General features: G+C 47.7%; 1 protein-coding gene across 4 annotated transcripts in view; it reads left to right on the top strand.

Annotated features, from left to right (window-relative positions):
* The first annotated feature begins 174 nt into the window (after positions 1-174).
* CENPP (centromere protein P) overlaps positions 175-15,934 on the top strand; it is a 238,457-nt gene continuing 222,697 nt past the window's right edge. For all 4 annotated transcript variants that reach the window (XM_045882079.3, XM_064579256.1, XM_064579254.1 and 1 more), the window contains exon 1: positions 175-462. In XM_045882079.3, coding sequence (XP_045738035.1) covers positions 356-462 — 107 coding nt within the window. In that variant the 5' untranslated portion in view covers positions 175-355. The remainder of the gene's footprint in view (positions 463-15,934) is intronic.

Consider the following 15,934-nt stretch of genomic DNA (forward strand, 5'->3'; position numbering starts at 1 on the left):
ACGGAAAATACAGAGGCTCCCGGTCACGTGGCCCCGGAACCGCCTCTCCAGTGACGTACTCGCCCGGGTGGACCCAAGGTCCACTGGAGCGGGGTGGGCTGCCGCGCCCTTGGGCTTCGGGTTGGAGCTAGCCGACTCTCTCGGAGCGCGGGGGCCGCTGGGGGCCAGGTGGGGCTAGGACCGCAGCGACGGCCCGAGTCCGGGATACTGCGAGCGGGCGCGGGCGGCACGCGCGGGCGTCCCCCTCCCCCGGCCCCCCGCCGAGTTCCCGGATGGTCTGCGCCGGCAGCGCGGGAGGCTTGAAGCGCCCGGCGAGGCGCGCCCCGCTCCGGCCGCTGCTCGTCAGCGCGGCGCCATGGACGCGCAGCGGGCCGAGGTCCGCGCCTTGGAGGCTGAGATCGCTGCCCTGCGGCGGGCGTGCGAGGAACCGCGGGCGGCGGGGGAAGACACTTGGCGAGCGCAGTACGTGCTCCCGCAGTCCCTGGGGGCGGGTGAAGGGCTCCGCCGGCCGCGCACCCCCCCACGTCTCCCGCGCGCCGGGGGCTCCGCTGTCCACGCCCGGCCCCGCCGCAGCCGAGTGCCGGGCTGGCGGAGGAGAGCGGAAGTCTTCGCCGTCTCCTTCGCAGGCTCCGGGGCGGGCGGCTGCGCGGCTTCCTGGCGTGTGTCGCCGCGGGCCACCTGAGGGGGGCAGTTGACACTGACAGTGGGGCTCCCTTTGAGAAATAACAGGATGGAAGTGTGCGGGAGACTGGGAGCGCTGCGCGGGCGGTGAGGGGAGCTCGCGGGTGTCTGGGGGAGCGCCCGCAGGTGCGTGGGGCGTCCGCGGGAGTGTGTGGGGGGGGAAACGCCCTCAGGTGCGTGGGGCGTCCGCGGGAGTGTGTGTGGGGGGAAACGCCCTCAGGTGCGTGGGGCGTCCGCGGGAGTGTGTGGGGGGGGAAACGCCCTCAGGTGTGTAGGGAGCGCCCGCGGCTGTATGTGGGGGGGGGATAGCCCGCGGGTATTTGTGTGTGGGGGGGGGCCCGCAGGTGTGTGAATGTTGGGGGAGCGCCCTCAGGTGCGTGGGGCGTCCGCGGGTGTGTGTGTGGGGGAGGAGCGCCCGCGGGTGTGTGTGTGTGTTGGGGGGGGATCGCCCGCGGGTGTGTGTTGGGGGGGAGCGCCCGCAGGTGGGAGGGAACGCCCGCGGGTGGGGGCGCCCGCAGGTGTGTGTGTGTGGGGAGGGAGCGCCCTCAGGTCAGTGGGGAGTCCGCGGCTGTGTGTGTGTGGGGGGGAGCGACCGCAGGTTTGTGTGTTGGGGGAAACGCCCTCAGGTGTGTGGGGCGTCCGCGGATGTGTGTGTGTGGGGGGATAGCCCGCGGGTATTTGTGTGTGTGGGGGAGGCCCCGCAGGTGTGTGAGTGTTGGGGGAGCGCCCGCAGGTGTGTGTGTGTGTTGGGGGGGGAAACGCCCTCAGGTGTGTGGGGCGTCCGCGGGTGTGTGTGTGGGGGGAAACGCCCTCAGGTGCGTGGGGCGTCCGCGGGAGTGTGTGGGGGGGGAAACGCCCTCAGGTGCGTGGGGCGTCCGCGGGAGTGTGTGTGGGGGGAAACGCCCTCAGGTGCGTGGGGCGTCCGCGGGAGTGTGTGTGGGGGGAAACGCCCTCAGGTGCGTGGGGCGTCCGCGGGAGTGTGTGGGGGGGGAAACGCCCTCAGGTGCGTGGGGCGTCCGCGGGAGTGTGTGGGGGGGGAAACGCCCTCAGGTGCGTGGGGCGTCCGCGGGAGTGTGTGTGGGGGGAAACGCCCTCAGGTGCGTGGGGCGTCCGCGGGAGTGTGTGTGGGGGGAAACGCCCTCAGGTGCGTGGGGCGTCCGCGGGAGTGTGTGGGGGGGGGAAACGCCCTCAGGTGCGTGGGGCGTCCGCGGGAGTGTGTGTGGGGGGGAAACGCCCTCAGGTGCGTGGGGCGTCCGCGGGAGTGTGTGGGGGGGGAAACGCCCTCAGGTGCGTGGGGCGTCCGCGGGAGTGTGTGGGGGGGGAAACGCCCTCAGGTGCGTGGGGCGTCCGCGGGAGTGTGTGGGGGGGGAAACGCCCTCAGGTGCGTGGGGCGTCCGCGGGAGTGTGTGTGGGGGGAAACGCCCTCAGGTGCGTGGGGCGTCCGCGGGAGTGTGTGGGGGGGGAAACGCCCTCAGGTGCGTGGGGCGTCCGCGGGAGTGTGTGGGGGGGGGAAACGCCCTCAGGTGCGTGGGGCGTCCGCGGGAGTGTGTGTGGGGGGAAACGCCCTCAGGTGCGTGGGGCGTCCGCGGGAGTGTGTGTGGGGGGAAACGCCCTCAGGTGCGTGGGGCGTCCGCGGGAGTGTGTGGGGGGGGAAACGCCCTCAGGTGCGTGGGGCGTCCGCGGGAGTGTGTGTGGGGGGGAAACGCCCTCAGGTGCGTGGGGCGTCCGCGGGAGTGTGTGGGGGGGGGAAACGCCCTCAGGTGCGTGGGGCGTCCGCGGGAGTGTGTGGGGGGGGGAAACGCCCTCAGGTGCGTGGGGCGTCCGCGGGAGTGTGTGGGGGGGGAAACGCCCTCAGGTGCGTGGGGCGTCCGCGGGAGTGTGTGTGGGGGGAAACGCCCTCAGGTGCGTGGGGCGTCCGCGGGAGTGTGTGTGGGGGGAAACGCCCTCAGGTGCGTGGGGCGTCCGCGGGAGTGTGTGGGGGGGGAAACGCCCTCAGGTGCGTGGGGCGTCCGCGGGAGTGTGTGTGGGGGGGAAACGCCCTCAGGTGCGTGGGGCGTCCGCGGGAGTGTGTGTGGGGGGAAACGCCCTCAGGTGCGTGGGGCGTCCGCGGGAGTGTGTGGGGGGGGAAACGCCCTCAGGTGCGTGGGGCGTCCGCGGGAGTGTGTGGGGGGGGAAACGCCCTCAGGTGCGTGGGGCGTCCGCGGGAGTGTGTGTGGGGGGGAAACGCCCTCAGGTGCGTGGGGCGTCCGCGGGAGTGTGTGGGGGGGGAAACGCTCTCAGGTGCGTGGGGCGTCCGCGGGAGTGTGTGTGGGGGGAAACGCCCTCAGGTGCGTGGGGCGTCCGCGGGAGTGTGTGGGGGGGGAAACGCCCTCAGGTGCGTGGGGCGTCCGCGGGAGTGTGTGTGGGGGGGAAACGCCCTCAGGTGCGTGGGGCGTCCGCGGGAGTGTGTGTGGGGGGAAACGCCCTCAGGTGCGTGGGGCGTCCGCGGGAGTGTGTGGGGGGGGAAACGCCCTCAGGTGCGTGGGGCGTCCGCGGGAGTGTGTGTGGGGGGAAACGCCCTCAGGTGCGTGGGGCGTCCGCGGGAGTGTGTGGGGGGGGAAACGCCCTCAGGTGCGTGGGGCGTCCGCGGGAGTGTGTGTGGGGGGAAACGCCCTCAGGTGCGTGGGGCGTCCGCGGGAGTGTGTGGGGGGGGAAACGCCCTCAGGTGCGTGGGGCGTCCGCGGGAGTGTGTGTGGGGGGGAAACGCCCTCAGGTGCGTGGGGCGTCCGCGGGAGTGTGTGTGGGGGGAAACGCCCTCAGGTGCGTGGGGCGTCCGCGGGAGTGTGTGGGGGGGGAAACGCCCTCAGGTGCGTGGGGCGTCCGCGGGAGTGTGTGGGGGGGGAAACGCCCTCAGGTGCGTGGGGCGTCCGCGGGAGTGTGTGTGGGGGGGAAACGCCCTCAGGTGCGTGGGGCGTCCGCGGGAGTGTGTGGGGGGGGAAACGCTCTCAGGTGCGTGGGGCGTCCGCGGGAGTGTGTGGGGGGGGGAAACGCCCTCAGGTGTGTAGGGAGCGCCCGCGGCTGTATGTGGGGGGGGGATAGCCCGCGGGTATTTGTGTGTGGGGGGGAGGGCCCGCAGGTGTGTGAATGTTGGGGGAGCGCCCTCAGGTGCGTGGGGCGTCCGCGGGTGTGTGTGTGGGGGAGGAGCGCCCGCGGGTGTGTGTGTGTGTGTTGGGGGGGGATCGCCCGCGGGTGTGTGTTGGGGGGGAGCGCCCGCGGGTGGGGGCGCCCGCAGGTGTGTGTGTGTGGGGAGGGAGCGCCCTCAGGTCAGTGGGGAGTCCGCGGCTGTGTGTGTGTGGGGGGGAGCGACCGCAGGTTTGTGTGTTGGGGGAAACGCCCTCAGGTGTGTGGGGCGTCCGCGGATGTGTGTGTGTGGGGGGATAGCCCGCGGGTATTTGTGTGTGTGGGGGAGGCCCCGCAGGTGTGTGAGTGTTGGGGGAGCGCCCGCAGGTGTGTGTGTGTGTTGGGGGGGGGAACGCCCTCAGGTGTGTGGGGCGTCCGCGGGTGTGTGTGTGGGGGGGAGCGCCCGCAGGTGGGAGGGAACGCCCGCGGGTGGGGGCGCCCGCAGGTGTGTTGGGGGGGCTCCCGAGGGGTGGGCGGACGCCAGCGGCGCAGAGGAGCAGGGGCCGCTGTGCCCCAGCCCAAGAGATGCAGCGGCTTTTATGGGCACTGTCTTTTAATGCCTAGGACAGCGCAGGGGAAGGTGCCATTGCTAACCCCTCTTTTAGGGTTAAGGAAACAGACTCACGGAAGGGATGTGGCTTGCCCACCATCTCAGGTGAGGTGTGTTAGGTCCGAGCGGGTTTGGAACCCAGGAACCTAACTTGGAAGCCCAGCCGTTTTGCTTAACTGAAGAGGGAGGAGAGGGTCTGTGACAGTCAATTATGCTATTGTCTCAAACCTGCAAGGTGCTTGAGAGAAGAAACTATCTTCATTTTCTCAGTCGAGACTGATTTGACACAGGTGCAGAGAAAGCGATCCTCCTGAGCTAAATGGACAGGAATCAGTAGAAAATGGGAAGGAGGAGTTCAGAAGGAAATGCTCGCAGGCATGGTGGATGGGATCATGACCGTATAGGAAGCTGTAACCGGTAAAATGGGGAGAGAAGTGGGTGACCAGGGAACACCTGTGTTCCTCCACGAGTGAAGTTGTCAGTGAACTGAAGACCGTTGCTGCTCCAGGGCTGCTCCCCAGATCAGAAGCGTTAGCATTACTTGGGAGTTGCATGGAAGTACAGATCCTGGCCCCACCCCACCTGCTGAGTCACAATACCATTTTAACAAGACCCCCCCCCCCCCCCCCCGACTTCCCACTTCCCACTTCAGCATATTTGAAAGTTTGAGAAGCACCTAGTCGTACTGTGCGGAAAAATGATTACTGGCCACAAGATGTCACTGTTAGCCCAGGATAGTGTGTAGACCATTCATGTAATCTGTGCCTGCTCAATGATCCATTTGGGAAAGTAGGAAGAATCCAGATTGTAGAAGACATTACATGTTAGTGCAGGGGGTTTGGGTTTAAGGTGCAGTTTCTTTTTACTCTGGTGGAGAAGGAAAACTGGTGTACCAAGCTTTGTGTGTGGTAAAATGTAACAAAATTTGCCCTCTTAACCTTTTTTACATACAGATGAGTGGTATTACATACGTTGATAATGTTGAGGGACTATCACCACCACCCATCTTCCTTACTCTTTTCATCTTGTAAAACTGAAACTTTAGAACTTCCCTTTCTCCACTCCCCTTAGTCCTTGGCAGCCATTGTCCTGCTTCCTGTCTTTATGAATTTGACATCTCTAGGTACTGCATATAAATGGGTACATTGTATTTGTCTTTTTTGTGACTGGTTTATTTCACTTACCATAATATTCTCAAGGTTCGTCCATGTCCTAGCATAATGCAGAATTTCCTTTTTTCTACAAGCCAAGTAATATACCCTTATATGTATATACCACATTTTGTTTATCCTTTTATCTGTCAATGGATGTTTGGGTTACTTCCATTTTTGCGCTATTGTGAATAATGCTGGTATCAATGTGGTGTGTACAAATCTCTCTTTGAGACCCTGCTTTCAATTCTTTTGGATATGTTGAGGGGGTGGGGTGGCAAGAATTCCTGTCTCTTCAAAGGTCTAGCTGGACTAAGAATCAAATTGACACAAGACAGATTAACAGGAGAAAATAAAATTTAATAGGCATACATTCAAGGAAACCACATAGACATGGAAAGACTGGCGAAATGAGGTATATATGTCATTCTGAATGAAGGGAAAAGGGCTTGGGGTCTGCGACTTCAGAGGAAAGGAATGCACTTCACAGGGCAGCAAAAAGAGCAGATATTTGGTGATTAGATGTTTGTCCTACCATACAGATGGGTGGCTCAGATAAAATTTATCTCTGTTAATAACTCTTATTCTGGAAAAGACCCCGCAGTTTAGGTTGTTCTGTATTGTTAAAGGAGGACAAAAGTTTCTCTTGAGCCTATAGGGTCTCAAGTGCCTTTAGCACAAAATAATCCATATGCCAAAGTGGCACATTCTGAGAGAGGTCTGTCCTGACCCCTACAGATATGTACCAAGAAGTGGAATTGCTGCATCATATAGTAATTCTGTTTTTAATTTGTTGAGGACCCCCCCCATACTGTTTTCCACAGTGGCTGTACCATTTTACATTCCCACCAACTGCACGAGGGTTCCAGATTTTCTACATCCTCACCAATTTTGTTTTTTTTCTTTTTTTTTCTTTTACAGTAGCCATTCTAATAGGTGTGAGGTCAGTTCCCTAATTAGTGATATTGAACATCTTTTTATGTATTTATTGGCCTTTTTTTCCCCCCCCAAGATTTTATTTATTTGTTAGGGGGGGAGAGAGAGAGAGCACAGCAAGGGGAGTGGCAGGCTGAGCAGGCAGAGGGAGAAGCAGACTCCCAGGCGAGCAAGGAGCCCGATGCAGGACTTGATCCCGGGACCCTGGGATCATGACCTGAGCCGAAGGCAGATATTTAACCAACTGAGCCACCCAGGCATCCCTATTGGCCATCGTTTTGTGCCAGTCTCAGCCTATCTGTGGTAATGCTATTGAATAGAAATGCCTGGAACTAGTGAGCTTCCCAAGGACCTTTCCCCTTTCCAAACTTATGTTATGATTGGACCGGACCTTGTGGTTCTTATGATTGCAAGATGCCCTTGAACAAAAACCTTTAGAAAACTGAAGGAAAAAGTAGTTGATTATTTACAAGCCCTGGAGTGTACAAGGCATGCCATGGGGGCCACACAACCAGGTAATTGGTACAGAGAGGGAGACAGAGAACGAGAGAACAGGACTGGGGTTCTGCTTTTACTGGCGTTGAGGGTGGGGGCCTAGGGTTTCAAGGGCTGGGTCTTTATTGGTTAACTTAAAACGTAAGTGTAGGAGTATAGCTCAGGAAGAGAAAAAACAAGTGGCCCAAATGGTCAGTTAGTGAAATTAACTAAGATCTCTAAAACAAAGGATTCTCTGTGTGGGAAGGCAGCCTGGCTCTTTAGTCCTATGGGTGGCTTTGTGTTCATTGGAAATAGCTTTCTTCAGAGGGGGTGAAGCAGATGCCTCTGCATTCAAAGCTTAAGTCGGGCACTTGCTTTAGGATAAGAAAAGCCAACTGTCAGATCTTACACTGCAGTCAGTCCTCTTTGGAGAAATGTCTGTTCAAGTCCTTTGCCCATTTTTGAACAGGTTGTTTGGCTTTTGTTGCTTTGGGAATACTTACATATTTGGAGTTTAAATCTTTATCATACATGATTAGCAAATACCTTCTCTCATTCTGTGGTTTGCCTTTTTACTCTCTTGATAGTGTCTTATGTTGCACAGTTTTTAAAAATGTTCATGAAGTCCAATTTGTCTATTTTTTCTTTTTTACCTGTGCCTTTGCTGCTATATCCAAGAAATCATTGCCCTGGCCAATGTTTGAAGCTTTTGTCCAATGTTTTCTTCCAAGAGTTTTGTTTTAGGCCTCACATTTAGATGTTTGATCCAATTTGAGTAATTTTTGTATATGATGTTAGGGAAGGTTCCAGCTTCATTCTTTTGCATATGGATATTCAGTTTTTCCAGCACCATTTGAATGGTATTGGCAAGCTTGTCAAAAATCATGTGCTCATATATGTGAGGGTTTATTTCTGGGTTCTCTTATTCTATTCCATTCATCTATCTGCTGTCTTTATGCCAATACTATACCGTTTTGATTACTGTACCTCTCAGTTTTGAAGTCAGGAAGTGTGAGTCCTCCAGTTTTGTTTTTTTGTTTTTTTGTTTTTGAAGATTTTATTTATTTGACAGAGAGAGAGACAGTGAGAGAGGGAACACAAGCAGGGGGAGGGGGAGAGGGAGAAGCAGGCTTCCCCGCAGTGCAGGGAGCCCGATGCGGGGCTCGATCCCAGGACCCTGGGATCATGACCTGAGCCAAAGGCAGACGCTTAACGACTGAGCCACCCAGGCACCCCTTCCAGTTTTGTTCTTTATCAAGACTATTTTGCCTATTTGGGATCCCTTGGGATTCCAGATGAATTTTAGGATGGGTTTTTCTATTCCTGCAAAAAATCTTCATTGGAATTTTGGTAGGGATTGCATTGAATCTGTAGATTGCTTGGGGGTAATATTGACATTTCAATAATATTGTCTTCCAGTCCATTAACATGAACTGTGTTTCTGTTTATGCCAAATTTAATTTTTTTTTCAGCGATGTTTTGTGGTTTTCATTGTACAAGTCTTTTACCTTCCTAAGGTAAATTCCTTCTTAAGGTTAATTTCTAAGTATTGTTTTTGAAGCTGTTGTAAATGGAATTGTTTTTGTAATTTGCCTTTCAGATTGTTCATTGTGGGTTTATAAAGATTCATCTGAGTTTTGTGTGGTGACTTCGTATCCTGATGCTTTGCTGAATTCATTTATTCTAACACTTGTTTTTGTGGACTCTTTAGGGTTTTGTGCATATAAGATTATACCATCTGTAAACACAGATAATTTTACTTCTTTTCCAATTTGGATGCCTTTTATTTCTGTTTCTTGCCTATTTGCTCTACCTAGACTTTCCAGAACCATGTTCCAGTGATGAAGATGGATATCTTTACCTTTTTTCATACATGGCTTTTATTATGTTGAGATAATTTCCTTCTATTCCTAGTTTTTTAACGTTATCATTGAAATGTGTTGAATTTTGTCAAATGCTTTTTCTGCATTGAGATAATCATGTCTTTTTTTTCCCTTCTTCCTGTTAATGTGGTGTATTACATTGATCAGTTATCCTATGTTGAACCATCCTTATATTCCAGAAATAAATTCCACTTGGTCATGATGTGTAATCCTTTTATTAGGCTTATTTTTATTTACTAATTTGCTGAGGGTTTTTACATTAATATTCATAAGTAATATTGGTCTGTAGTTTTCTTGGAATGTCTTTCTCTGGCTTTGGTATCAAAGTTGTGCTGGCCTAATAAATGAGTTACAAAGTGTTCTCTCTTAAACTTTTTGGAGAAGTTTGGAAAGGATTGGTTAGTTTTTATATAAATGTTTAATAGAATTCACCCATGTAGTTATCAGGTCCAGGGCTTTTCTTTGTTAGAGGTTTTTTGATTGTGGATTCAATCATACTAGTTATAGGTCTGATATTCAGATTCATTATTTCTTTGTGATTTAATCTTGGTAGGTTTTGTGTTTCTAGGAATTGAGCCATTTCATGTAGGTTATCCAATGTATTGGCATACAACTATTCATAATACTATCATAATCCTTTTTATTTTTGTAGAATTGGTCATGTCCCTACTTTCATTTCTGATTTTAGTAATTTGTGTCTTGTTTTGTTTTTAAGTAAACTCTACACCCAACGTGGGGCTCGAACTCATGAGTGCAAGATCAAGAGTCCCATGCTCTACTGCCTAAGCCAGCCAGGTGCCCCTTATCAGTCTTTTTTAGTCCGTCCAACTAAAGTTTTGTCAATTTTATTAATCCTTTCAAAGAGCCAACTTTCAGTTTCATTCTATTGTCTATTTCATTTCTCTCTGCTCTAATCTTTATTATCTTTTCCTTTCTGCTAGCTTTGGTTTAGTTCATTCTTTTTCTAGTTGTAATATTAGGTTGTTGATTTGGGATCTTATATTTTAAGTGTGTATAGCTATAAATGCCCCTCCCCTTAGTACATCTTCTGCCGTGTCCCTTAAATTCTGGTATATTGTATTTTCATTTTTGTCTTTAAGTATTTTCTCATTTCCCTTGTGATTTCTTCTTGAGTCTGTTGATTGTTTAAAAGTGTGTTAATTTCCACAGTTTTGTGAATTTTTCAGTTTTCCTTCTGTTACTGATATGTAACCTCATACCAGTGTGGTTGGAGAAGATACTTTGTATTGATAAGTATATTTAAAGTACATAGAGACTTGGGGCGCCTGGGAGGCTCAGTCAGTTAAGTGTCTGCCTTCATCTCAGATCATGCTTCCCGGGTCCTGAGATCAAGCCCCGCATCGAGCTCCCTGCTCAGTGGGGAGCCTCTTCCCTCTCCCTCTGTCTACCGCTCCCCTTGCTTGTGCGCTTTCTCTCTCTCTTTCTCTCTCAGTCAAATAAATAAATCTTTAAAAAAAAAATACATAGAGACTTAATTTGTTGCCCAGTATATGCTGTGTCCTGGAAAATGTCCCATGTGTACTTGTGAAGAATTTATATATGTCTGTTAGATCTGTCTGTTGTGTAGAATGTTCTGTATATGTCTGTTAGATCTAATTGGTTTATTGTGTTATTTCTACTCTTTCCTTATTTATCCTCTGCCTAGTTCTATACATTATTGTGAGTGGGGTATTGAAGTCTCCAATTATTATTTTGGTTTTTATTGAGGTGTAGTTGACACATAAGATATTAGCTTCAGGTGTATAACATAATGATTTGATATTTGTACATATTACAAAATGATTATGACATTGAGTCTAGTTAACATCCATACACACATAGTTACAAGTTTTTTTTTCTTGTGATATTAACTTTTAAGATTTACTAACCTATCAACCTTCAAATGTACAATACATTATTAATTATAGTCATCACGGTGTACATTATATCCCCAGGCCTTTTTAATTTTACCCTTTGGCCACCTTCGCCCATTTTCCCAAACCCCCTCACCCTTGCCCCTGGCAACCATCAATCTCCTCTCTATTTCTATGAGTTTGGGGTTTTTAAGATTCCACATATAAGTGAGATCATATAATGTTTGTCTATCTCAATCTGACTTAATTCATTTAACATAATGCCCTCAAGGACCATTCACATAGTCACAAAAGGCAGGATTTTCTTCTTTTTATGTGGCTGAATATCATTCACTTTTATAATATACACCACATCTTTGTTCATTTATCTGTTGACAGTTAAGTTGTTTCCATGTCTTGGCTATTGTAAATAATTCTACAGTGAACATGAGGATGCATATATCTTAGTGTTTTTGTTTCATTCAGATAAATACCCAGAAGTGGAATTGCTGGCTCATAGGGTGGTACTTTTTTTTTTTTTTTTTTTTAAGATTTTATTTATTTGAGAGAGAGAGAGAGCACATGGGGGGGAGGGTCAGAGGGAGAAGCAGACCCCCCACCGAGCAGGGAGCCCGATGCGGGACTCGATCCGGGGACTCCAGGATCATGACCTGAGCTGAAGGCAGCCGCTTAACCAACTGAGCCACCCAGGCGCCCTCATAGGGTACTTCTATTTTTAATTTTTTGAGGAACCTTCATACTGTTTTCTATACTGGCTATACCAATTTATATTACTACCAACACTGCAGAAGGATTCCCTTTTCTCCACATTCTTGCCAACTTTTTATTTCTTGTGTTTATGATAATAGCTGTTCTGACAGGTGGGTGTGATATACCTCATTGTGGTTTTGATTTGCATTTCTGTGATGACTAGTGATGTTGAGAATCTTTTGTATGTACCTGTTGGCCAGCCATGTATCTTCTTTGGAAAAATTTCTATTCAGATGCTCTGCCCTCCCCCCTTTATTTTTTAGAGAAAGTGAGTGTGTGCATGGGGGGGAGGGGCAAATGGAGAGGGGGAAAGAGCAAATCTTAAGCAGGCTCCATCTCACCACCCTGAGATCATGACCTGAGCTGAAATCTAGAGTCAGACACTTAACTGAGCCCCCCAGGCGCCCCATCTGCTCATTTTTTAATCTTTTTTTTTTTTTTTTTTTTGCTACGAGTTGTATGAATTCTTTATATATTTTGGATGTTAACTCCTTGGCAGGTAACATGATTTGCAAATATTTTCTCCCATTCCATAGTTAGCCTTTTCATTTTACTGATGATTTCCTTGACTGTAGAGAAATTGTTTAGTTTGATGTAGTCCCACTTGCTGATTTTTGCTTTTGTTGCATTTGCTTTTGGTATCAAATCCAAAAAGTCAGCACCAAGACTGATGTAGGGAGTTTACTGCCTCTGCTGTCTTCTAGGAGTTTCATAGTTTCAGGTTCAAGTCTTTAGTCCAAGTCTTTATTCCATTTTGAGTTAGTTTTTGTTTATGGTGTAAGATAGTGGTCCAGTTTCATTCTTTTGCATTGGCTACCTACCCAGTTTTCCCACTTTTGTTGAAGAGACCGTTCTTTTCCCATTATATATTCTTGGCTCCTTTGTTGTAAATTAATTGACCACATATGCATGCCTTTATCTCTGATTACTTTATTCTGTTCCATTGACCTGTGTGTCTGTCTTTATGCCAATACCATACTATTTTGATTACTATAGCTTGTAATATAGTGTGAAATCAGGAAGTGTGATGCCTCCAGCTTTGTTCTCAGAATAGTTTTAGCGATTTGGGGTCTTTGTGCTTCCATACACATATTAGAATTGTCTTTTCTATTTCTGTGAAAAATGCCATTGGAATTCTGATGGGGATTACATTGAATTTGTATGTTGCTTTGGGTAGTATGAACATTTTAATAATATTAATTCTTCCAATCCATGAACATGTGCCTTCAGTTTCTTTCACCAATGTCTTATAGTTTTCAGGGTACAGATTTTCACCTCCTTGGTTAAATTTATTCCTAGGTATATTACTCTTTTTGATGTAAATGGGATTGTTTTCTGAATTTCTCTTTCTGATAGTTTGTTATTAGTGTATGGAAACAACAGATTTTTGTATATTGGTTTTCACAACTTTACTGAATGTGTTTATTCTAATATATATATGTGTGTGTGTGTGTGTATGATATATATATATATTATTTTTTGTAGTTTCTTTAGGGTTTTCTATGTAGAATAGCATGTCATCTTCAAATAGTGATAGTTTTATTTCTTCTTTCCCAGTTGGATTTCTTTTGTTTTCCTTCTCTGATTTTTCTGACTAGGACTTCTACTACTGTGTTGAAACAATGTGGCAAGAATGGGCATCCTTGCCTTGTTCCTGATCTTGGAGGAAAAGCTTTCAGCTTTTCACCATTGAGTATGATGTTAGCTGTTGTTTTCTCATACATGGCCTTTATTAAGTTGATATATGCTCCCTCTGGGCCTACTTTATTGAGAGGTTTTACCATAAATGGATGTTAAATTTTGTCACATGCTTTTTCTGCATCAATTGAGATGATCATATGATTATTATCCTTCATTTTGTTAATGTCGTGTATCACCTTGTTTGTTGCAAATGTTGAACCATCTTTGCATTCTTGGACTAAATCCCACTTGCTCCTGATGTATGATCCTTTTAATGTATTGTTGAATTCAGTTTGCTAATATTTTGTTGAGCATTTTTGCATCTATGTTCATCTGGGATATTGGCTTGTAATTTTCTTGTAGTGTTTATGTCTGGTTTTGATATGAGGGTAATCCTGGCCTCATAAGATGAGTTTGTAAGTGTTCACTCCTCTTCTGTTTTTTGGAAGAGTTTGAGAAAGGGTTGATATTAATTCTCTTAAAAATTATTGGTAGAATTCCCCAGTGAAGCTCTCTAGGTTTGGACTTTTATTTGTAAGTAGGGTTTGATTACTAACTAAATGTCCTTACTGATAATTGGTTTGGTTACATTTTCTATTTCTCTGTGCTTTTGTCTTGGGAGTTGTATGTTCCTCGGAATTTACTTCTAGGTTGGCCAATTTATGGGTGTATAATTTTTCATAGTAGTTATGATCTTTTGTATTTCTGTAGTGTCAGTTGTAACATCTTCTTTCATTTTGGATTTTATTTGAATTCTCTTGGTAATTCTAATTAATATTTTGTCTATTTTGTTTATCTTTTCAAAAAATCAAGCTTTCTACTTCGTTGTTGTTGTTGTTTTTAAGTCTGTTTGTCACCGTCCCGTCCTGTCTCCCCCATCACCCCTCCCGCTGCCCAGCCCAGAGCTTTGCTATATCATTTCTTCTACTAACTTTGGGCTTCATTTGTCTACTTTGTCTAGTTCCTTGAGGTGTAAAATTAAGTTGTTTATTGAGATTCTTGTTTCTTGAGGTAGGCATTTACTGCTATGAACTTCTCTCTTAGGACTGTTTTTGCTGCAGCCCATGAGTTTGTAATGCTGTATTTCCATATTCATTTCTCTCAAGGTTTTTTTTGTTTTGTTTGACCCATTGGTTGCTCAATAGCATGTTGTTTAATCTCCATGTATTTGTGAATTGTCCAGTTTTCTCCTTGTAATTGATTTCTAGGTTTAACCATTGTGTTTGGAAAAAGTTGCTTGATATGATTTCAATCTTCTTAAATTAGTTAAGACATGTTTTGTGGCTTAACATATGACCTGTCTTGGAGAATATTCCATTTCTGCTTGAAAAGAATGTATTCTCTGGATGGAAGGTTCTGTGTATGTATAAGTTAATGTGCTCTAAAGTATTGTTTTAGGTCACTGTTTTGTTAATGATTTTCTATCTGGATGATCTATTCATTGATGAACATGGTGTGTTCAAGTTCCTATTGTTACTGTATTGCTGTCTGTTTCTCCTGTTAGATCTTTTAATATTTGCTTTATGTATTTAGGCAGTCCTATATTGGGTGCATAAATATTTGCATGTTATATCCTCTTGTTGGATTAATCCCTTTATCATTAGGTAATAATCATCTTGGTCTCTTACTACAATCTTTGTCTTTAAGTCTTTTTTTGAGAGAGAAAGAAAGCATGCATGGGGAGGGCAAGGAGCAGATGGAGAGGGAGAGAGAGAATCCTAAGCAGGCCCCATGCTCAGCATGGAGCCCAGTGTGGGGTTCAGTGTCATGATCCTGAGACCATGACCTGAGCCAAAATCGAGAGTCAGATGCCCAACCCACTGAGCCACCCAGGCACCCTGGGAGAGCGCATCTTAAGCAGGCTCTGCGCTCAGTGTGGAGCCTTATGTGGGGCTCATTCCCAAGATGCTGAGATCATGACCTGAGTTGAAATCAAGAGTTGCTTGCTTAACCTACTGAGTCACCCAGGCGCCCTAACTCTTTTTTTTTCTTATAGAAGTGTATGTACCCTAGCTTTCCTTTGGTTTCCATTTGCATGGAATACCTTTTTCCATCCCTTCACTTTCAGTCTGTGTCCTTATATCTGATGTGAGTCTCTTGTAGGCAGCATATAGATGGGTCTTGTATTTTTTAGTCCATTCAGCAACTCTGTGTCTTTTGATGGGAGAATTTAGTCCATTTACATTTAAAGTAATTACTGATAGGTGTGTATATACTGCCATTTTGTTGTTTTCTGGTGGTTTTCTTATTACTTTATTCCTCTCATTCTGTCCTTTGTGATTTGATGGTTTCCTGTAGTGATATGCTTAAATTCCTTTCTTACTATCCTTTGTAATATAGGTGTTTCCACTGTAGTTACCATGGTGGGTACTTAAAACATTTTATATTTATGACTATTTTAAATTGATAACTTCAAATGCGTTGTAAAGCTCTACATTTTTTACTCTTCTACCCCACGTATTATGTTTTTGATGTTACGGTTTAGATCTTTTATCTTGTGTATCTTGTGTCAAATTATCATATAGTTATTTTTACTACTTTTACTTTATAAGTGATTAACTCACCACCATTACACCATTAGATTATTCAGAATTTTTCTATATATTTACCTTTCCAGTGGGATTTATAATTTATAATTTCATGTTTTCCTGTTACAAATTAGCTTCCTTTTCTATCAGTTTAAAGAAGTCCTTTAGCATTCCTTGTAAGGCCAGTCTGGTGGTGATGAATTCCTTTAGCTTTTCTTGTCTGAAAAAGCTCTCTCTCTCCTTTAGTTCTGAAGGATAACCTTGT

The sequence above is a fragment of the Mirounga angustirostris genome, unplaced genomic scaffold (assembly GCF_029215605.1).
Source record: "Mirounga angustirostris isolate CCGP_5_RB_7025 unplaced genomic scaffold, mMirAng1.0.hap1 SCAF_15, whole genome shotgun sequence".
In the NCBI taxonomy this organism is placed as follows: domain Eukaryota; kingdom Metazoa; phylum Chordata; class Mammalia; order Carnivora; family Phocidae; genus Mirounga; species Mirounga angustirostris.